A 22,526-nucleotide genomic window follows, 5' to 3' on the forward strand; every position below is an offset into this window, starting at 1 on the left:
CGCTTCCCAGGCACCGGGTGTGGGAGGGGTCCTCTGCAGGGTCTGCAGGAAAGAGCTCAATGGGGCCTGGGCTGCAGCAGGGAAAGGCGCCTCCCCGAGGCTGCCAGGGGTGGAGGGCCCAACACCCTGAAGCTCTCCGCTAGCGGGCCTCACACAACCGCCACCAGGAGCCGCCTGTGCCCGGCTGTGAAACGCCTTTTCCCTTTTTTGAAATAAAGAGCAGCACTTTTAGAAAGGGCAGTTGTCTTGCAGCTACTGAAGAAATCTCTTTCCTGTGCTGTTTCCTGGGACAGACGGCCGAGGCCACTCCCAGCGAGCAAGAGGAGGAAGCTGCCAGCTGACCAGGAACAGTTCCGACGGCGATGCAGACTGCTCGCTGGGGTGACAGCTGCGGGGACCTCTCCAGGTGCTCCACACGGGCTGTGGCCGGGCCCTGTGCGCCGGCCTCTCTCCCTCCCTAAATCAGAACCTCCTGGAGGTTCCTGTGACGCGGCGGGAGGAGCGGGAAAAGCCAGCACCAGCGTGGACCTACACTGAGAGGCCCTGCCCGCCACCCGCTGCCACTCGGCAGGAGCCGACGAGGATTCTGCCCTGGCCAGGCCTGAAGCAGAGCCCCGGACCGACTCCCAGCTGCCGTGTCAGTCGTGGCTGGCTCGGGGCTGCCCTCTGTACATTCCCACGCCCCGCCCTCCCCTGCAGGGGCTGTGGGCAGACACTGCCCTGTGCCCACCCTGGTCCTGGCCTCCTGCCTCTTCCTTCAATTCCACGTCGCAGGCCTGGCACTGGGGAGGGTGGACGTCACCTCATTCTAGTCACACAATCCAGGGACACTTTGGCACGTGAACGGGGGAGTAGACATAGGCAGAGGGGGTGGGAAGGCGGGCAGCTGGGGTCTTCTAACCGCTAGTTCTGGGGCAGCGTGGGGTGGCGCTGGGTGCTGCCGATGTCATGCAGGGTCATCAGGTGGGTGACAGCCAGTTGCTGGCCCAGGAGAGCGGTGCCCCCGGTCCTGAGGAGTGCCCTGGGCGGCCGTGGCCTACTCGGCGGCCATCTGCTCGATGTGGTCGCTCAGCAGCTTGTATTGCTCTGGAAGAGAGAACAATGATATTTGGTGGGAGAAATGGTGGCATGGGTAGTCGGGTCCTGCTCTTCTCGCCGAGGCAATGACAAGTCAGGACCGCCTCAGGGACGGTGAGTCCAGGCAGCTGGAGGTGACACAGCCCTCGCCGCCAGCTCGCTGCGGGCCAGGCGCGGACGTGCACCTGGAAATGGGCTCCTTGGCACCAGGAGCCTCTTATGGGAATGATAATACAGAGCGTGGTCCCTCCGGCCCTCCCAGAAGTCTGTGGGAGGCGCAGTGCGGGCAGACTAACTGTCACGGGAGCCACACGGTGGGAGAGGAATGGCGTTCTTGCCCTTTGCTGGTGTGGCGGGCTGGTGACAACATCAGAGATAATCTAGGGATGCCTCTAACACTCTCCCCTCCTGAGGCCACTCTTTTGTAACGCCTTCAGTTTGGTGCAGGATGAAGGTTTTTTTAATTCATGCAGTCATTGGTTGGTGTTTGTATGTGCCCTGATGCGGGATCGAACCCACAACCTTGGCATTTCAGGATGTTGCTCTAACTAACTGAGCTACCTGACCAGAACAGAATGAAGTGTTGTTGTTGTTTTTAAACACACACACACACACACACACACACACACACACACACACACACACATATGCATGAGCGTGAATACACTTACAGGTTTGTAGCAATCACCGCTCACTCACTCAGTGCCTCGATGATGCAGTAGATGTTCTCAGCCAGAGCAGCGGGGTAACTTCTTCCTCCATTTCCCCCTCCAACCCCTTCACAGGGGTCTACTTGTAGACAAGAGCAATGCCTGGGGAAACAACAGAGATTGGCAGTGAAGTGGAAGGCCTGGAGGCCTGGAAGAAATGCTGTTTGTAGCAGGTGGGGTGATGCATGAAGGTGGACACAGTCCTATGTCAGGGGAGCTGACATCAGCAATGGATCCCCTTCTGTTACAGAAACAGAAACTCTAGATAAACCTCAAAACCCCCTCCACCTGCCCCACCCTGTCCGCTCACTGCGGGGGTTTAAGAAACAAAGGGAGGCCGTGTGGTGGCCATTTAGAAGGAGGGGCAACTGGTGGTGAATTTGGCCATTTTCAAGTTCAGAGTCTGAGCGCCCAGGTCCATCTTTTCCCTTGTCCCTGACCTTAAACACTGCACTGGCAGCTCCCCCACGCCTGGCAACCCTGCTGGGCTGCAATGGCTCCCCAACAGCGCGAGCAGTGTCCTGTGCATTGAAGTTGACAGAGACAGAGGAGGGTGACCCAGCGGACAGTTAGCACCGCTTCTCATTGGAACAGGGGCGATGCTTCCAGCAGGTGGGGAGACCGGCCTGCAGAGCGCTGGTCCCTGGAACTGCAGCCCCACCTCTGGCCGCGACTCACCTTCATCCAGGTTGCCGATCACAGCCTGCTTCTTCAGAAAGTCATTGCACAGCTTCTTGTTCAGCCCGAAGGCCAGCATGTTGTGAGTGAATGTGCTGGAGGGAAAGACACCATGAGCTAGCACCCTCCTGCCCCCGGGGAGAGGAACCGGGACCTGCCCTTCCTTCTGGAGGCCCCGCCTGCCGCCTGCCACCTGCCGCCTGCCTGGGATTGTCAGACAGAAGTAAAAATAAATCGGTCCTTGTCAGCCGGCCAACGGCTCCCTGTGGCAGTGCCGCCACAGGTGTGGAGGTGGGAGGCGGGTGATAGGAACTGGAATCCAGGCCGAATGTAATGAGTCACATGCTGCTGAGCTGTCTGAGCCTTCACGCTGGGCTGACCCTGTCACCGCATGGACACTGTGGGTGGGAGAGTCCCCCGCCCCAGCCAGTGTGGGCGTCAGCGATAGCCCTCTGCCCTGCTTCTCTTTCTGTGGGTGACCCGGTGTCACGAGGGCGGGGCTCCGGCCGTGCTCTTACCCCAGCTGCCCGAAGGTGATGTTCTCGTTGAACCGCAGGCTGTCGTCGCGCTCCTCCTGCGTCATGTGGCACCACTTCTCCCTGCAAGCACAGGGGGCAGGAGAGGGCGCTCAGAGCGCCACTGTGCCCAGCCCCTCCCCGCCCTGCTCTGACCTACGGTGTCAGCGGTACCCATGCAGGGCCCCCCCACACAGGAAGCCCACTGCGCTCCCACACTGCCTGAGGGCCCCCCACTTACTAATGTCACCCTTCCTAAGATGAGGAGGGCCCAGAGCTCAGACATTTCCTACCGACGGGAGGGGACGTGTGCGTGGTGGTTGCCTAGGACCTTCTCCAGGAGCTAAGAATGCCGCCCCCTGCCCTGCTCTTTGGTCTGAGGATGGGAGGTCACGGCCCATTTTACGGACAGAGACATGCAGAGGAAAGGACCCTGTGGCGTCCCGTGGGGCGTGGACGTCCAGACCCTGCGAAGAGGCTCTCTGGCCTCTCTGGCTTTGGTGGCTCTGGCCTGCGGGGAGGGGATGGCCTGCTGTGGGTGGCTGTGCCCGAGGCCCAGGGAGCAGGGGGGCTGGAAGGCCCTGCCACCCTTACTGTTGAATCAGGCAGCCTGGGTGCTGCGGTCACTGTCTCCTGTGGCTTCCTCACAGCCGGCGCTGCCTGTCCACACCCTCCTGGGTGCGTGGACCAGACTCAGGTCCTCCCCGCAGGCCCCAGTGAACCGTGAACCGTGCCCACCATGAAGACGGCATAAAGCCTCTAACACGAAGCAAGAAAAGGATGCAGGGAGGGGAGGGTGTTCTTCTGAGCAAATCATGCTATCCCTGCCTGAAAGCTGTCCCCATTGTCTCCCCATGCCCTGTCCCCAGTGGACGGGTGACCACCCCACCCCCACGCTACTCTGCCCCCCCTGTCCCCTGCATCTGAGAAGTGTGCTACTTGCAGGAGGTGCAGATGGTGAGAAGCTCAGTTTAGCCCATTTCCCCCTAAAAATTAAACTCTGGATGATGAGTCTGACTAAAACAAGATTAGGAGAAAGATCAGAGGAAAGGGAGAGAGGAGGCAGTATGAGGGACGAGGGGTTGGGATTATGGAGAAGCCAGAGGAAGAGAAACACCATGAACATTAACACTTCACCCACCCCTCCCAGCCTGGGACTCCGCAGGGGCCGCTGCCGCTCCGCGGGAGGCCCCGGCCCTGGGCATGAAGGAGGCGAGGACACATGCAGCGCCCGTCTCCTCTGCCTCCGACACGACACCCAGGCAGACAGCCAGAACCTGCTCCCAGGTGCTGCACTAACCCCGCCCTCTCTCCCCAGTGGTCTCCTTAGAGCTGTCTAGGCACCCAGATCCCATCCTGCCCCCAGGCCCGCTGGGGATAGGTGTGCAGACTGCAGGCTGAACAGGCCCAGTCCTTTGGAGTCCTGGGGCACAGCAGCCTGACGCCACCCCTCTGGGCCCAGGAGCGGAGGGTTTTCTGTTCGCTGTGACTAGGAGTAGAACTGGGCCCTTTAATCTGACCTCTGAAGAAAGAGGTGCAAGGTGATGCCTACAATCAAATCAATTCCTTTAAGCTGTCCAGTACCAGTCAAGTTCTAAAACTCCCGGTGGGCGGAACATGCATCTAGACTGCAGCAGTGGGAACTTGGAGTGACCAACAGCCTGTAGAATGGGGAGCCTTCTTCAGGAGATGTTTCCATCCGAGAACAGAGAGGACACCAATGGCATGTTAGCCGTTTACAACAAGGAGAAATAACATGGAAGCATCAAGTTGCCCTGGAGTCGGAGCTGACCCTCCTGCCCCCAATCTCAAGCAGCACCTGCCCCTCTTCCAGGTACAGCCTAGGGCACGTTTGGGTGTCAGGGGAAGGTCTGAGATGTGTGTGGTCGGACCACACCTGCTCCAGTGAGAAGGCCTGTAAGGCCCGGAGGCTGGCCTGCTCCCGGGCTGGGTGCTGACCGGCCGGAGGCCACAATGCCCCACCCTCTTGCCGGGCTGAGGCTAAGGAGCCTGCTCTAGGAAGCTGGCTCACCACCTCACCCAGAGAGGCTGTGGGAACGCAGGGGCTTCCTCCTAAAGGAGACGGGTGACGCCTAAATGCCCTTTTTAGAGCCACAGGAAGGCTGCATAAAAAACAAGCTTTCTCATAAAACAATAAGCACCAAAATCATATTACTGATTAAAGTTAGCATGTTTGGGGAAATTTTCATGGGGGGGAGAGAAGTCATTGTATCAGAAATGATATTTTGAATAGGCAGGCCTCTATATTACAAAGGATGTCCAACAAATACAAAGTTCAGTTAGAGTCAGACCCCACTGTGCGCTACCAGGAGAGGACCCCACGCTAGGCCTTTCTCCCGGGGACCCCTCATACACACAGGCTCCGTTAGGCTGGGAGAGAGCGCGGCTGTCCCTTTCCTGTGACTCCCCACCCTGTTACGGCGGTGAGGGTCTGCAGACCCCCGCACACCTGAGTGTGTGACTGAGTGTGTCCCCTGCACCTGCCCAGGGCTTCGGAGCAGGACTCCAGTGTGACACAGTGAAGGTGCGGGGGTGGCTGTGAGGTCGGCCTGGAAGGGGCCAGAGGGGCCGGCGAAAAGCTTGATTTGCTTGAAATCGGAGCTGACTTTCTGGACTTCACTGCTCTCTCCTCTCTGAACTCCCACTGGACCTTCTGGGAGGTCTGGGTGCCATGTTTGTTTCCTATTTTGGGGTGCTCTGTCCTTGGAGAGCTCTCAACCATCACCAGCCAGGCCCCCCAGGGACACCCTCACTGCTGGTAGCCAGTGCTGAGTGACACCTGTGTCTGGGCTCCGGCCACCCCCGCCCACCCTGAGGTGGCCCTGAGGGGACCCAGCACTGTAACATGAACAAAGTCACGTGGACACACACCTCTTCTTCTCCTCCTCTCCAGCATCCCCTCTGGAGCGGCAGCAGAAACAGGTCAACAGAGGAACATGTCAAAGTCATGCAAGATATGTGGATGGAAAAAGAGAACAAGCGGAAGAAGGGGGGTTATTCAGGCAGAAGCAGAGAAGGACAGAGAGAGGCAGCGTATTTGAGATAAATCTGCTTCCTAGGGATTTGAGAGCTAAGCAACCTACGAGCACCTAAGCATTTCCTTCCTTTTCGTTCCCTGGCAAGTGTAGAGTTCTCTCTAGAGTCCTTGGGAAGTGTCAGCGTCTGCCCCCGACCCCCGCGTGCTCCCTCTGCCTCCCCAGGAAACGCAGCCACAGCAGACGGCTGGGGGCACAGGCAGGCCACCTCGCTCCTATTAGGGCTTGGTTGCCACCCAAACAGGTTTCACCTGCAATTCCCCCACGTGCTAGTGGGCTGAAGACTTGAACGGCAGGACCTGCCCTCTCTCCTGCCAGGGACCAAGGTTAAGGGGTCTCCCTGGGGTTAGGGGGAAGGGGATTCATTTTGTTAATGAGCGAGGTTCAGAGGCTTCCAAAGTCCCGATCAGGGAGGCCAACAAGGGCGCCCAGGACTGGGCCGGCTGCTGCCCCTGTCCTGCCCAGCGCTGTGCGCAGTGGGTGGCAACCTTAGCTCACTGTGACCAGAGAGAGAACTGAGCACCAGCCCATGGCAACCTTAGCTCACTGTGACCAGAGAGAGAACTGAGTGCCAACACCTCACTGCCACCACGTGCCACGTGCTTGGTGAAACGGTTCACCCAAGGGGTCTTCGGAAGTGGCGAGACCACCCTCAGGGAAGCTGGGAAGGGCTGCAAACCAGAGGAGCAAGTTGAAAGCAGCAACTGCATTTCTCCAGATGTTCAAGCAAAGTCTGGGGGTGGTGGCCAGCCCTGCACCCCAGCCCTGCAGCAGTGGTTCATGCTCAGGACTCGGACTTCTTACAGAGACCAGACGGAGTGAGCCGAGGGGTCCATTTAGGGGGCGTCCGCATTTCTTAGGAGTTCAGGCTGAATCATGCCAGCCCCAGGACAGGGAGAGCTCATGCAAGTACCCGCCCGCCCCTGGAGTTCTGCTCCGGGGCCTCGGGAGCCTGCAGGCCAAGGCCGGGGGCTGAGGGAGAGAGACCCATGACTCAGCCGTTCTTCCGCTCTCCTCTTCAGAAACAGGGAAAGAACGCGCTCCCGGGTCCTCCTCCCCAGAGCCCCAGCCCACACATTGCTCCTACCTGGTCGTGGGGGACCGCTTCCTCCTCTCACAGTGGACAGCATCGAAAAAGGCTGCGTTCCAGAACCTCAGCGTGTGCCTGCGAAACAGAGACACTCGTCACTTCCCAGCGGTGAGGCCGCTCCCGCCCACTTGAGGGATGGGGAAGCCGTTTCCAGCCACATCCGGATGATGGACAAGTCTCAGGGAGGCAGGGCTGAGATGGGAAGACAACTGAGCCTTAATCCTGAATCAGGTGCCTCCCTGGGCTCCCGGCCAAGCATCATGAGTGCCTGGGTGAAGTGCAGGCAGGGAGGAGGCAGAGCTGGGTAACCCTGGACTCCTCAGGTCCAAGCTGAGGCCACTAGGGGCAGGAGGCCTTTCCCGCTTCTCCATCTCCCACTGAGGCTCCCAAGAGAATGTAGGGGATCAAAGAGGCCTGCTTTTCTAGAGCAGGTGCTAGTAACATAAACGGCAACCTGGCAGGGACAGGCTACGTGCAGAGGGCAAACACGTGTATAGGGACACACAGTAAGAAGCATTCCTCTTGAAGAAGATCAGGGGTCAGCCAACCATGGATTTGGTGGGTGGGCCGAATCCGGCTGCTGCCTGTGTCAATCAGTGTTTATAGGAACATAGCCCCCGCCCACTCGCTTACATATTATCTAACAACAAAGTTGAGTGGCTGCCTGCAAAGCCTAAAATATTCATCACCTGGCCCTTCAGGGCTGTTACCCTATTGCAGGTGATGTGACAGCCCCCAAGTCAAGGCCCAGGGCCTGTGACGGGCTGGTCAGCTTCCACTTCTCCCTGATTCCTCTTGAAAGTGGCCCAACTCAGATGGGGCCTCCCCAGGGAAGTTTCTAGACAGCTCCAGCCCTGCCCTCTGGCTGGGCCCTGGCTTTGTTGTGGCCAAGTTCTCCCACAGCTACACTGTGATCTCTGAGGGAGGGCATGCCTGGTACCTGGGGTTCCAGGTGCTGGTGCATTGCCTGCTGGGAGTAAATAAACACGGTGATGGAGAGGCTGCAGAGGGATTAGCAGCACAAGTGCTCATCCACACAGAGCAAGACGGAGGGCAAGATTTTCCCTGACCGCTGGCCTCTCACTTCAACTGCACCTTTATACATATAAAGTGGCTTTATTGGGGTATAACTCACCTACCATAAATTCACTCCTTTAAGCATGCAATACTTAAGTGGTTTTGGTATATTCACAGAGTGGTACAACCATCACCACTATCTATTTCCAAAATATTCTCATCACCCCATACCCATCAGCAGCCACTCCTCATTCCCCAATGCCCTCAACCCCTGGCAACCACTAATCTACTCTGTCTCCAGGATGTGCCTTCCTGACATCTCATATAAATTACATCACACCATCTGGTCTTTCGGTCTGGCTCCTTTCACTTAGCAAAACCTGTTCCTGGGTCCCCCACGCTAAAGCAGGTACCAGTGCCTCGTTCCTGTACATGGCTGGGTGACATCCGTGGGACGGCTATGTCACTCTGTGTATCCATACAGCAAATGTCCATAGAAATGGACAGCCACACTGTTTCCACCATTAGGCTCGTAGGAAGAATGCTATGTGAAGATACATGCACAAGTTTTTGCCTGAATACCCGTTTTCAATTCTTTTGAGTACATTTCTAGGAGTGAAATTGCCGATCATAGGTAACTCTATGTTTAACCTTCTGAGGAACTGCCAGACTATTTTCTAAAGTGCTTGCCCCATTTGACAATCTCGCCAGCAGTATATGAGGGCTCCAATTTCTCCGCATCCTCACCAACCCTGCTATTGTTCATCTGTTTATCTGTGTGAGTGACCTTCATTTCTGGTGTGACCAGGTATGAGGGGGGCCTTACCAGATGGGCTGCTGCTTCAGGTGCGTGTACAGGTAGATCTTCTCCCCCTTTCTCTCCTCCTCCGGGCTGCACACGGTCACTGCGGGAGGCGGAGGAAGACTGAGCATGGCTCCGGTTGCAAACCCCATGGATGCTGCTGAGGCCACTGCTGCTCCCAGCGGCCACAGGCATGAACATGCACACTTTTGCACAACTGAAACTGCACGACAGCTTTGCCACTGCCCGTGAGCAGTAATGAGGTCCTCACACCTGGCCATGGCTCTTTCTGAGGGAGGAATCCCCAGGAGGCTCCTGCACCCCCAGTGATATTTCCCTGAACATCCAGGATAAGGAGCTTAGTTCCTGCTTCCTCTCCCTAGAGGACTGGCTCCCCTGCGGAAGTTCAGCAAGAAGACAGACCGGAGCTGAGAGGGGCTGGGGAGTCACCGACAGCAGCACCTTGTGCTGGAGGGGCAGTGCCCAGGACAGTTAGGCACCTGCTTGTTGGTGCTGCTAGTTAAAGGGGGGCTGGTGGGAGACTCCCGTGGGGCCTGGGTTACGGGACCAGGTAGAGAGGGAACGGGGGGGGGGCACTCACCAGTCTTCTGCGGCTTGTCCTTGGGCTTGCTCTCCTCCTCCCTGGGGGAGAGGGACCATGGCAGTGACAACACGACCCCCACACTCTCTCAAAGAAACTGTTTTACACGGCTGAACCGGGACTCAGTCTCACAACCAGTATGTACATTTCATGTGGTTTTCTCTAAACCAAATTTCAATTAAACCAATGCTACATTTGTCAGTTGCCAGTCTTTTTGAATTTAGGCTTCTTTGTGTCATTTTCTCTGAATTCAAAACTCTGTGGACCAGAAAAGGGAAAAAGCCAAGTTGTCTGACTGTAATCAAGCCACTGGAGGTGACGGCGGGGACCCCAGGTGGCACAGGCTCCTGGCCCAGAGCTCTCTTGCTGACGCGCCTCTTCCCCTGTGGAAGTGTTCACGCGTGAACAGGGTCCTGAGTGTCTGTGGAAGCTGCTGTCCTGGGGACAGAGGCTTCTCCTGAACCTGCCTCTTCCTTTAAGACAAGCTCTCACCAGTCAGAGGGAGGAGGAAGGAGGGTTTGTAATTTCCCTCCTGCCAACTGACAATGTCCAAGTGCTCCTCATCCATCCAGAAAACACAGACCCACAGGGGACCGCCCTGCATGTTGACAAGCAGAGCACATTGGAAACCCTAGAAAACTCTGGGGGCAGGGAGGCAAGCTGGGCTGGCAGCTGCGCTTCTCCAGCAGCTCCCGGACCCTAAGATCGCCAAGGGTGAACAGACTGTCATTAGCAGGCCAGCAACTCCTCTCACCTCGAACTTAGTCACCTCTGCTGTTTGTCACACCCGCGTGCCTGGCCCTCCCCAGTGAGACAGAGACGCTCAGCAGGCGACACTTACTCGTTTTTCCTGACCAGGGGTCCCAGCCCCCCGAAGAAGCCCTTGACGTTCTCCGTGTTCTTCAGCAGCCGCTCGGCGATGTCCTTCTTCTCCGCTAACCAGCTGTTGGCGGACTTCAAGTAGGAGTCGATGCTCCCTGCAGGCTTCTCCTTGGACTCTGAGGGAAGCAGGTGTGGTTTGCCTGGAGACAGAGGAGAAAGAAAGTGGGAATAAGAACCGTATTGTGCAGCAGCAACAACCAAGGGCGGAAGGAACGCCTGTCAGCTGCTAGAGCCGCTCTGGTATGGCGGGGAGGTCTCCTCCCACACGGCCAGACACGGCAGCAAGAAGCAAACGGCTGAGAGGTGCCCCAGGGAAGACGTCACCTGGGCACCTTCTGTCTCGGGCAGTCACTAAGCACTGACTGTACAAGAAGTCAGCCAGGTGCCACAGGGGCCAAAGAAGAAACAGGCAAGGATCCAGCCCCAAAGCACGCAGCCCGGAAAGGAGGTGAGCAATGCACACAGAGTGAGAGCTCAGTGAAGGCAATGGCAGAGGCCAAGGGCTGGAGGGCAACAGAGGAAGGGCATTTCCTTGTGGTGGGAGGAGGCATGCAGGTTCCAGACAGGCGGATGCACCTGCATGGGGCCTGAAACAGGAGGGCGCTAGATGAGGGAGATGGCCAGAGGAGGGTGTTCTGGGAGGAGGAGTGTGAGTGGAGGCAACACAAGGAATATCCCTTTCTAAGGGCAGTGTATGGACCTTCAGGCCAAGACCCCCCTGCAGGCAAGGCATTCCTTACAGGCCTAAATGCCCCCTATAAGCCACGGTGCCTCCTATAGGCCAAGTCACCCCCTTTTAAGTCAAAACACCCCCCAGGCAAGATGCTCCCTTTAGGTCAAAAGTGACCCCTTCAGGCCCAGGTGCCCCTATAGGCCAAGGCATCCTCTACAGGTCAAAGGGCCCTCTACAGGTCAAGGTACTGAGTATCTCCTAATTTCAGCTGCTCTGTGCACAGGTCTGACGCAGATAAGTAGCATCGAGCTGTTCTATGAGAAGAAGGAGCCACAGGTTGGATGAGGGGTTCCCAGCTGACCCAAAGGCAGCCGACGAGTGGCCCAGCACCAAGAGCCTGCCCAGTGGTGGCCTGGCCGAGCTCAAGCAGTCAGACCAGCCCCTGCCAACAGAACTGAGGGGATGGCTGTTGGGAATGAGAAGGGGACAAAGCCAAATTGCAGAGGACAGGGATACACACAAGATCAACTTGTGGGTCACGCAGAAAAGGTGGGAAGGGAGGCAGCGCTAGCACTGTCCTGACTCAGCTCCAGTCCCCGTGCAGGCCTAGCAATGTCTCCGTACGTGGCCCAAATGAGACGGTTGTAGCAGCTTAAGACAGGGAGCCCTCCAGCTCTGCATACCAGAAAGTCCCAGAGGAATGGGCCAGAAGAGCTGTGACAGCCTCTGCATGAAGCCACCCTGACCCATGCCTGGGAGGGCTTCCCAGCCCAGAATCCAGGCTGCTTCTCTCACCTGCCCGCAACAGCCAAGCCTAAAACTGATGTCCTTACACCCAGCAGCGCCTGTGCCATTGTGAATTGCCCCGCTGAGTGTTTTTCTCACTTCCCAGCAGCTGGGCGGTTTCCTTCACACTGTGGACAGTCAATGGCTTGACCCGCCAGGCAGACCATGTCTCCTCCTGTCTCAGGAATCTCACTCCTCGCCCATTCCCTCCCTGACATCAGCTTTCACTGTCTTCTGGAAGCCGCACAGCTTTGCCTTTGATCAGGAAGAAATCCTCATTTGATGCCAGGTTCGAAGCTGACAAGTCCTGAGTTCCCAAGTCTGCCCTCCACGTGAGCCATGCCCATGGCTTACCGATGTGGTAGTACGTGAAGCACATGGTCATGAGGTTCTTGGCAGGCCCGAAGTCATCCATCTGATGACACCTGAAATGGGAAGCAAGGTTGACTGGCTAAATAATCGTCCCACCGATTTTCTTCCCTCCCTCCCTCCCTCCCTCCCTTCCTTTTTTTTTCTACCCGATCTTTTTACTGCAAGTTCATGAGAAAAGACCGAAATCCTTTACAAAGACACCTAAATTAATACCTCACTCCCCAGATACTACTTAGGAGAGACAACAAAAATAATGCCCCTTGGTCCAGTTACGTGAGTAACGTGAGTTACATTTTTTTTTCATGAGAAGTGAGGATATTTTTTCCATTGATTTTTAGAGAGAGTGGAAGGGAGGAGAGAGGTGAGAGAAAGAGAAAGAGAGAGAGAGAGATGACAGAGACACATTGATTGGTTGCCTCCACATGCACCCTGAGCAGAGGTGGGATCGGTCCTGCAAGCCAGGTATGTGCCCTTGACTAAGAATCAAACCCGAGACCCTCCAGTGTGCAGGCTGATACTCTAACCATTGAGCCACATCAGCCAGAGCTAGTTTAATTTTTAACCTTGAACAAACAATGCTTAAAGAAAAAGTTAATAGAAATGATCTAGACAGTGGGTTTGGGTCATTTTTGTTGCTATTTTAATATAAAAAAATTTAATAAATTTAAAGAACTAAACTACTAATAAAACCATACAGACTAAATAAAAGTAAAAACTAAAGATACTAATAAACTAAAATCATAAAACTCATTATTTCAAAAACTTAATAAATATTTCAAAATACTATGAAGTTTTGTTTTGTTTGTAATCCTACAACAATATATATGCTCACAAAGTAATGGAAAGATTTTGTGTTTTAGCACAGTTGAAACTTGAATTTAATTTTCCCCCTTAATTTTATTTAAGAAAAAATGCAAAGAAAAATTGAGAAGTAGATAAGTATGTTACCATGTGGGACAGGCACAATCTACACCAACTATGGGTTCGTGAAAACTTCTGTAGATGCAAATGTCTGGAAGTTGAAGAATGTTGTGTCTTAGAGCATGGTGCACACGAGACAACATGAGCTCTCAGCTGAGGCGGGGCACACCCAGTTTCCCCCCTGGGGCTATATCCTGAACTTGGGGTGTTCTGGACAAGCGCAGGAAACACAGATCCTCGGCTCTTTTGCTCACTTTCCTCCAGGACATGCCCCATGTTTGTGGCGGAATGATGAGGAGACACCGAGACACAGGGGGATTAAGATTGAAGAGAAGAGCTACATTTCTGTTGTGAGAAGGAAGGGAAGGACAAGATGGGCATGGGGACACAGGGAGGTGGTCATGGTAGAAGCCATGGGACCAGGCCGTGCTTTGAGGCCACATTGAGGTGATGGGGGAAGGATACTAAGTGATTGTCATACCAGCCCCTTCCTTTCCCACCCACAACCTGTGCTGTCCACCGGGATCATTGAAGCCACTGTTCAGCTTCCCCCAGGCCTAAATGTGTCCCTTAGATTCATAATTTGGAGGACACATCACCCGCTCTGATACAAGTCCATGACGTCTGAAGCAGGCCTGGCAGTCCTAGAGCCGTGGGTCCCAGGAGGAGAGCCCACGAGTCCAGGGCCTGCCTCCCACAGCTGCACAGAGGCAGAGGGGCCTTTCCACCCCCACACATACTGTCTACCAACGCCTTTGTGAGAAAGGCCCAGCAGTGCCAAATGCCTACTCAGAGCAGGCTGTGTCACCCAGTCGTATCATTAAGTGGGCGGTTACCTAGCCTGAAGTACTTCACAACAGGAAATCAAGAAAATTCCAGATCTCTGCTGGAGGAGGGTGAGGTCAACTGTGTGTAATCACAGCCTGCCCCGAGGACCCGAGTGAGGGATTTACTCACACCCAGCTGCACCCTCTCGTCTCTACTGCAGGTACGGATTCTCACTAACTCCCTCCCACAGCTGCTGGTCACGACTTCGCCTTTTAGCTGATGCTGGGTGCATCACAGGAGCTGCAAGCTGATGACTCGGCGGCTCTGACTCACAGCCGGGTTATCGTGGGGCAGAGTAGGAAGGGAAGACAAGCTCCTTAGGACAAAGGCTTTGAGCAGCAGCATTACTTACTCGAACAGGACCACCGCAAACGACTGCACGAGGCGGTAGAAGGTCGGCTCTGAGACACACTTGGAATTGCAGCGCTGTTGGGGGGAGGGCAGACACATCATCGGGCAGCCGGGTGGCAGAGGCACAGGGCAGCTCAGAGGGGCTGTGAGCTTACCCTGCTGAGCACCACTCAAGGCAGCTGGGTGAGAGCCCAGGACCATACAGCCTCCCCTGCCCTGAGAAGCCAGGGCCCTGGCAGGTGCTGGCACCCAGCAGAGGACACAGCTCCTCAGAGCACAGGCAAATGTTTTACTGCATCTCCCAGGAACTTCACCCCTCATCCTCATACAAAAGTGTGGAGGGGCAAAACCCCAAATGACAACATCGGCTATTTCTGGATTGTAGGTTTATTAGTAGTTTTTCTATTTGTGCTTACCTGCACTTGCAAATTTCTCTTTGAAGAATAAATTATTTAGGAGAAAAATACTTTAAAAACTAAGATCTTAAACCACTTTATAGAAAAAAAAAGGAACCCACTGGATATTTATAAAACTTAATTCTTTTCTGAACTTACAGGCTGTCATTGTCCTGAATATATCTTTAGAAAAACTGAATATTGTCGGTTAATAAAAATATGCATGGACATAACCCACATGCTTGCCTTTAAAAGATGACCTTTTCTGGACTTTCATGTGGTGGACAGGCCAGCGAGGCACCCAAATGAGCTACATGCCACTCCCCACTATTCTAAATAGGCCTTTCAGAACATCTTGAGATAAGTGTTACTTTTTTTTTTCCTGTTGGGTCATTTCCCTCAACTCCTTTCTCCTGAGTAGAGGAATTAAAAAGAAAGAGGATGCTACATATCACCAGCCCCCTCCCCATCACCGCCCTACCTCTCCCATCACACCTGCTCTTACCTGGGCGCTCACATATCGAGCAAACCACTCCCGGCCTTTTCCACTTTCACTGCTGCAGTACTCCCCAAACTTAGCTTTCTCTTCCTGGTCCAAGTCCTCCCTGAAAAAAAGAGCAGAGGGAAAAACTTTCAATCCTTTGGAACAAAACAGGTTACCGTAGGGTGAAGAGGAAAGAGAGGAACACCAGCTGAGTACAGCTGCCTGAACTCCGTCAGCTCATCTTACCCTCTGGGCAAACCCCTCTCAAGGAAATGGTGTTATTTCTATTTCAAAGGTGAGCAGACTGGCTTGGGGGACCAGGCACAGCTGGGGAGTGAACAGGGGCTCCATCAGACTTCCTGGCTCCAAAGCCCATGTTCCTTCTCCCTGGTCCTCCTGCCTTCAGTTCGGTGGTCCAAGCACTAACAAGGGTGACGTCGACCTCCTCTGAGGGCTTGTTCTCTAGCTCATCTCACTAATCTCCGGTGCTGAAGCCAGTATGGACCCACCCAGTGAATTCAAGGATGCCTCAGCCTCAGCAGGACAAGCATCTGATGCTCCCCCACCCCCCAATCAGAAGGCGGGCGTGGTTGCTAAGCCTCTGAGCTTCTGAAAAGCCAGTCTTCTCACCTCTATCTACTCTGTGTGAGGGGTGGAGACTCGGGGACCGTAGTGGGTCGCCACTCACCACCTCCCGAGTGGACAAAGTGCTCACTGATCTCAAATCACTTCTGATCAGTCTTCATAGGGGCTAATACTCCACCCAAAATTCAATGACTGCAAAAATGAAGTAGGGGCTGAAGATCAATTGGCTTATCCCATATTTCATTTATTTAAGGTTCTGTAGAAAACATCTTGGTCTCATTTATCCCCAAACACCAGATGAAAGACGAGAATTTGCCAGCCATTTGCAGTGATTTCTGGAATGCTCTTGAAAATGCGTTCGATCCAGCTGTCCATGTTCCATGATGCCGACAGGCTGCCGCAAACACAGACCAGCCTTCCCGGCAAACTGACACGCTTCAGGCTTTCTCCCCTGTTCGTTAACTGGGTGTGCTCAGAGAAAGCTGACTAATGTCAGTGTTAGTCAAACAAAAATAAATAGGAAGCCACATCTACTGCTCTCCCAGAATGCATTTAAAAGCAAACATACATGATTTTTAGATAGTCAAATAGATGGATTAGCATTTGAAATTTTCTCTTTTTTAACTGCATAGGAAACTGAGGCACACCTGAGTTTGCCTCCAACGATGCCAGTTTATAAACAAGGGACCTAAATCACGATAGAAAAGAATGTATTCTTTGCAGAGTGTCAACAGCAGGCATCCTTACTGCTTTAATGAAATTGGAAAACTTCCCCTTCGTCCAGAGCTCCTCAGATGTGATGTGTGTGGGCAGTTACACACGTGTGAGGCCTTCTTAGAAGGCAGATCCAGGCCAGTGTGTGTGGGGCAGGGTGCTGCCCAACACTGCATTTCTAAGGAGCAGCCAGTGATGCTGATGCTTTGGGTCCCAGCCTGGCTCAGTGGTTGAGTGTTGACCTATGAACCAGGAGGTCATGGTTTGTTTCCCAGTCAGGGCACATGACCGGGTTGTGGGCTCGATCCCTGGTCAGGAGGGTGCAGGAGGCAGCTGATCAATGAGTCTCTCTCACTATTGATGTTTTCTATCTCTCTGTCTCCCTCTCCTTTCCTCTCTGAAATCAATAAAAATATATTATACTAGAGGGTCCGTGTACAAAATTCTTGCACTCAGGAGGGTCCCTCAGCCCAGCCTGCACCATCTCGCAGTCTGGGAGCCCTCAGTCAGACATCCTTAGCACTGCAGCGGAGGCAGGAAAGGCTACCACCACTGCCGCTGCGCTCGTTAGCTGTGAGTCCAGCTTCTGGCTGAGTGGTGCTCCCCCTGTGGGAGCACACTGACCACCAGAGGGCAGCTCCTGCATTGAGCATCTGCCCCCTGGGAGTCAGTACCCATCATAGAGACCGGTCATTCTGCCATTCAGTCGATTTGCATATTAGCTTTTTATTATATAGGATATATAAAAAAGACATTCTGAGTAGCAAGACTTTCAGCCCTGAATGTGCCTCTGAATGACGTAAGATCTCCAGTCAACACCTGCCAGCCCTGAATTTGGGTTTGTTTGCCTCTCCTGGCCCTTGGTTGAGACAGTAATTGCATGAGGCAGGAGAGCTAGAACCTATCCACAGACTCCCTACTTCTCCTCCATTCTAACTCTCACTCCCACTTCCTGTTGCTCCCCCTGCCATGCTCCTTACCCATCCCTTCAAGAACTGTGAAAGAAAGGCCATCACAAGGAGCATGACTCTGATACCTCCTTGCCTTATATTGCCCCTAAATTTAATGCCAGCTAATAATTGTGGCCCCCTAGCCAAGCATGACTCTGGCAGTTACTGGGAAAGCAAAACTAGTGTCCTTGGATCCAGCAATGGTGAGATGAGGGTGTTGGTGGAGTGGTCAAAGCAGTGGTGGGATCAAAGAAAGGGTGACAATTCCCCACCTAGCTCTATCTGCAGCCGGGGTGGGGCTGTGAACGACTGGGGAGGCCTATCGCTGGCTGGTGAGCGGCTGGGAGCCCTGGCCCAGGTGACGCTCGGCTCAGGGACAGAGCCCAGCGCGGAGAGGCCCCGGGCACTTACCCTCCGGAGAAGATCTTTTCCACGTAGCCACGCATGAACTCCCTGAGCTCCAGGGCCTCCTCGTCCTTGGCCGACTCCGTGCTCTGGTTGGAAGAGAAGGACTCGTTGGAGGAGGAGCGGCGGTACTGGTCCCAGGATGGGTGAGAGGGCGACTCGCCCATGTCGTTCTCGCTATCTGCTGACTCGGTGGTCTCACTCTCCGACCCGCTGTCCCCATCCTGCAGCTTTGGTGGCAGTGCCTCCACGGGTGAGGAGGCGGATGGCTCTGTCTCAAAGTCAATCAGTGAGCCCACGGGGACCTCCGGGGCCTCCATGGCTTGGTGGGCTGCCGAGGAGGATGCCAGCTGGGGAGGTCGGAGGACTGGATTTCCAGGAGTGTCACTGGGAGCTGAAGACTCCAAGGGAACCTGCCAAACACATGTGAGTTGCTTGGCAACTTCTGGCCACCAGGAATGAGTCCTCTGGGGCAGCGGACGTGGCCCTAAGGCATCTAGGATGGAAGCACACACACATGATCAGCAGGAGGGCAGCTCCTTGTGTAAGGGAAATTCAGCACTGAGAATCCAGACTTAAATGAATGAACTACGTTACCCAATTCCCTGTAAAGAGAAGAGGCCCCCAAATTCCAGAATTTGGGACCTCTCTATACTACTGTCATTCTCCTCTTGTCTGCTTTACTGTTAAATACCTGGTGTGTACAGAGTAGGCACTCAATAAGTATTTGTTGAATAAGAGAGCAAATAAATACCATCAGGATTTCTCCAAATAGACTTCAAGAGGGCTGTGTGTGTTGGCCCTCTCTCCACTCCAGACTACCAGACTGAGGACAAGGGATAAAGTCTGACCCAGGCTGGACACCTGCTGCCCCCTGTCACTGGGATCAATAGCTGTGGAAGATGGGTGTTGTCAGGAGTCTCAGGAAAAGAGGTTTCTGCTAAGCACATGGGCCCCTCACCGCCGAGGCTCACATCTCTTCCTTTCTGAGCTCCTTTCCTAGCAATTCTTCCACTCAAGACCCAGAACTTCCCCAGGCTTCAGATATATATCCCTTCTCATCATCCCACTCACACCCTCCAACAATTTTTTTTTCTTTTTTATTGATTTCAGAGAGGAAGGGAGAGGGAGAGTTAGAAACATCAATGACGAGAATCTTTGATTGGCTGCCTCCTGCACGCCCTACACTGGGAATCAAGCCCGCAATGCAAGCATGTGCCCTGACCGGGAATCGAACCATTACCTCCCGGTTCATAGGTAGCTGCTCAATTACTGAGCCACCGCTGGCTGTGCCCCTACGACACTTTCTAACATCACTGGCCATCTGGACCCAATCTCCTCTTTCTCCCTTCTCCCTGCACTACAGCCACCCTGGACAATGACATTTGCCTCTGGTGTCTGTCCTGTTACTCTTCCTCCTCTTCTATCGTCCTCCCTCTTGCCCACCCAGAATTCTATCCATCCCTGGAGGCTTGGCTTAGCTCAGCTCTTCTGATAAGCTTCCCTATTTAACCCTGTTGAGCCCTGGCATTTTACTTACACTCATTTATAATTCTGTCTGTTTGGCAGGTAGGTATTAGCCTGTTTGTTTATCCCACTAAAGTATAACCCCAGGAGGGTGGAGCAGGCCTTAGCCACTGTTGTAGCAACCTGAGTGCCCAGCACAGCCTTGACTAAATAAGTATTCATGTATGTTTGCTGATGATGAAACAACCTGACCATGGACATGCTCTAAGGGTCCAGAGAGTTGGCGACACAGACTATGTAATAGCAGAGCTGGGGACAGAATCTCTGTTTGTAAACTAGGTCTCCTGACAGCCAGTTTGGGAGTCACCTGACAGTTCTGGGGCCCTCCCTTCCCAGTGATGAAGCGGGAAGAAGTCCTCTGGTTGCCAAAGCCCCTCTAGGCAAGAGCACATCCTGAGCCAGGGCCACATCCCTCTCCTCCCTTTTTACCGAGCCAAATGTCTGGGACAACACCTGGCAGACAGAGGTTACTGATATTGATGAACTAATGCATCTTCTGAGGGCAACAAAACTGTATTTACTGCCTGCTAAGAGCTTATCGATTATGGGTTTCTCCAAATTCCCCAGCCCAGGGTACTTTTAAATGCCCTGAGTCAGAAAGATGGAATGGCTGGCTCCTTGTCATCAGAATGGCAACAGCACGCCCTCAGTAGAGTCCTACAAAGTTTGCCTTGGTCCAAAAAAGAGACCCATAAGCCCCAATGCAAGAGAACTTTTGGGGCGAGAAGAGCAACAGGGACTCTTAGGAGCTCAGATCAGAGGGCTGGTGATTCGGGCAACCTGGGCTCCCTTCCCCCAGCCATCTCACTGAGCCGAGGCCTCTGCTCTCTGGGCTGGGTCTCCCCATCTGAGACATGGAGGCCAGGTTAGCTCTCCAAGGTCCTGCTGGCAGTGGTGTTCTCAGAATCTCTGTACAACAGAAAGCCACACCTATTACACACCTACTGTTAAGATGGAAAATCACACTCTAGAAAAATGTTTGCAGTCACTATGATAGGAAAACCGAGTCAATCAATTAATATTATAAATTAACTCAAATCCAACTAAAAAATCTCTATTCTGATAGATACTAAAAAAAAATCTATATTTCAATAGATATGCAAACTACCCAAACAGGTAAGGCACACAAAAGGAAATGCCATTATTAAATGCTTAGACAATTCTTCAACCCATATTAAAACAAGTAGGTACCATCTGATATTATAAAATTAGCAAAAATTTATAATCCAAATGCTGATGAGGTTATGATAAAACTAAATTTTCTAACAACCCTGGTAATAGGGATACTTTAAAAAGCAATTTCTATAATTCTCATTTTTCTCTCCTCTGATCCAGAAATTTAAATGCTCAGAATTTATCCTAAGCAAATAATTCAAAACACTCAAAAATAGTTATGTGAAGAAAAATGCTCACTGCAACAATATTTCTAATCCTGATAAATTGAGGGTAAAATCTAAATATAGTAAAATGGCAAATAAATCTAACAATTTGATGTAATGGTAATTAGTAGATATACAATTAGAAAACAATTAGAACATCAGTGAATGTTCACTTCAAAGTAAACAAAATATTTTACAATCAACAAATAATTATTAATCCTACTGCATGCCACCCTCTATTCCGGGTTCCGAGAATCCTGAGTGAGTGAATTTTAATTTTACTATAATTACAATTATGTATACAAATGGAAAAGACTGGAGAAGAATACAGAAGTGTATTACAGGGCTGGCACAGAGGTAATTTCCCCTTTTTATTTTGTTCTTTACCACAACAATGCAGTATGCAATAAATAAAAATCCACAGGGAAAAGGAAACAAGTGGTCAGAAAGGCTGTGCTATGTACCAGGGCAGAACCCCCACTACACAGGAGGTTCAAGATCAGACCCAATTATCATGGTTATTTCTGGTCCAGCCTGAGGCTCATGAGAAGCTCTCCCAGCACAGGTCTCAGCTAGAAAATCCTGAGAATGAGTCACCCTTTCCCAGGAGCCTCCTCTGTGGGCTCAGGAAGGAGGGGACGAAGAGGCCCCCAATGAGGGCCCAGGCCTGAGCTCCAGGCAGGCACTGGGCTGCAGCACTCGGGCCCCAGGGGCCTGTGCACTGTCATCTCACATGGCAGCCTCGGGCCCCTCAACCCAAGCTGCATGTCTCTCTGGAGAGAAGGCCGGGATGCCAAGCCTGTTCACAGAACTAAGGGCAGGGTGAAGGCAGTTGGTGCTCACGGCCTTGGAAGCCATCCCACCCTCTTCCTCCAGGAAGGAAATGTGATTTCAGGACTCTGTGCAGGACAAGGTGACAGGCACGCTGAGCACACCAGGATCCCACAGCTCAAATGGATTGCCTGTTCTTGGCCATCCAGAGAACACAGAGGAGGTGAGCCCAGTGGAACTGACCGCACTGTCCCTGCTCAGACCTACTGGGTGCTACTATGCAGGACCTCGGGCCCAGTGGTATCAGATCCAAAGAGCTCACCAAACAATGTTGAAATCTACTATGTGAAATCTCCCAATTCTGCAACCTTGGCAACTCATTTAAATTTACTTCAAAACATGTCGTTGGCCAAAGAAAACACATCTGTGCATCAAGCTCCAATCCATTTGCTTTGTTTTATACACACGGAGACTCTCAGACCCACAGTAGATCCAGACTCTGACACTCCAGGTTTTAAATTGTGGCAGAACCTCTGCAGTTTCAGTGTGTGGATATTAAAAATACTTTTCTACAGACTGGAAGCAGGACAAACGTTCCCACAATTGCACTTTTACAACTGATTTCCCAAATCTTATGGCAGAGACTTATGGCAGAAGTCTCTACCAACCAACTTAGGCTAAAATTCCAAGTCAACTTATAACTTCCAATGGCCTTAACCATCTATTCCAGTGATTCTCAACCTTGGCTTCACATCAGAATCACCTGGGAATCTTTTTAAAATCCTGATTTCTGGGCCTCATCCTCCGGAAATGCTGTTTCTTTGTTACTAATGTTGTGGCCCCACCCCATAACAAAGAAACAGAATTCCCGGAGGATGAGGCCCAGAAATCAGGATTTTAAAAAGATTCCCAGGTGATTCTAATGTGCAGCCAAGGTTGAGAACGACTGGTCTAGAG

At 52.9% G+C, this 22,526-nt stretch overlaps 1 protein-coding gene across 2 annotated transcripts; it reads right to left on the reverse strand.

Annotated features, from left to right (window-relative positions):
* Positions 1-226: 226 nt before the first annotated feature.
* On the reverse strand, positions 227-18,406 carry KIAA0513 (KIAA0513 ortholog). Of its 2 annotated transcripts, XM_015562982.1 has the most exons (12): positions 17,899-18,406; positions 15,260-15,359; positions 14,361-14,434; positions 12,242-12,312; positions 10,388-10,568; positions 9,547-9,587; positions 8,970-9,048; positions 7,124-7,201; positions 5,873-5,902; positions 2,984-3,064; positions 2,466-2,560; positions 227-1,086 (listed from the first exon to the last, which is right to left on the reverse strand). In XM_015562982.1, exons 1-12 carry the CDS (start codon positions 18,210-18,212, stop codon positions 1,037-1,039), a joined length of 1,194 nt encoding a protein of 397 aa, XP_015418468.1. In that variant the 5' UTR covers positions 18,213-18,406; the 3' UTR covers positions 227-1,036. The 2 variants fall into 2 exon arrangements, with proteins under 2 accessions (XP_015418468.1, XP_006762295.1); XM_006762232.2 differs by lacking the exon at positions 5,873-5,902.
* Positions 18,407-22,526: the final 4,120 nt, after the last annotated feature.

Source organism: Myotis davidii, unplaced genomic scaffold (genome assembly GCF_000327345.1).
Source record: "Myotis davidii unplaced genomic scaffold, ASM32734v1 scaffold77, whole genome shotgun sequence".
Classification (NCBI taxonomy): Eukaryota; Metazoa; Chordata; class Mammalia; order Chiroptera; family Vespertilionidae; genus Myotis; species Myotis davidii.

What these genes read in the sequence shown, in the direction of transcription:
- KIAA0513 (XM_015562982.1), bottom strand. Translation starts at nt 18,212, where the DNA reads ATGGAGGCCCCGGAGGTCCCCGTGGGCTCACTGATTGACTTTGAGACA. An exon ending in CTTCACGTACTACCACATCG is followed by an intron (nt 10,569 to 12,241) that starts GTAAGCCATGGG and finishes CTCTGTCTCCAG; the next exon opens with GCAAACCACACCTGCTTCCC. An exon ending in ATCACCTTCGGGCAGCTGGG is followed by an intron (nt 2,561 to 2,983) that starts GTAAGAGCACGG and finishes CTTTCCCTCCAG; the next exon opens with CACATTCACTCACAACATGC.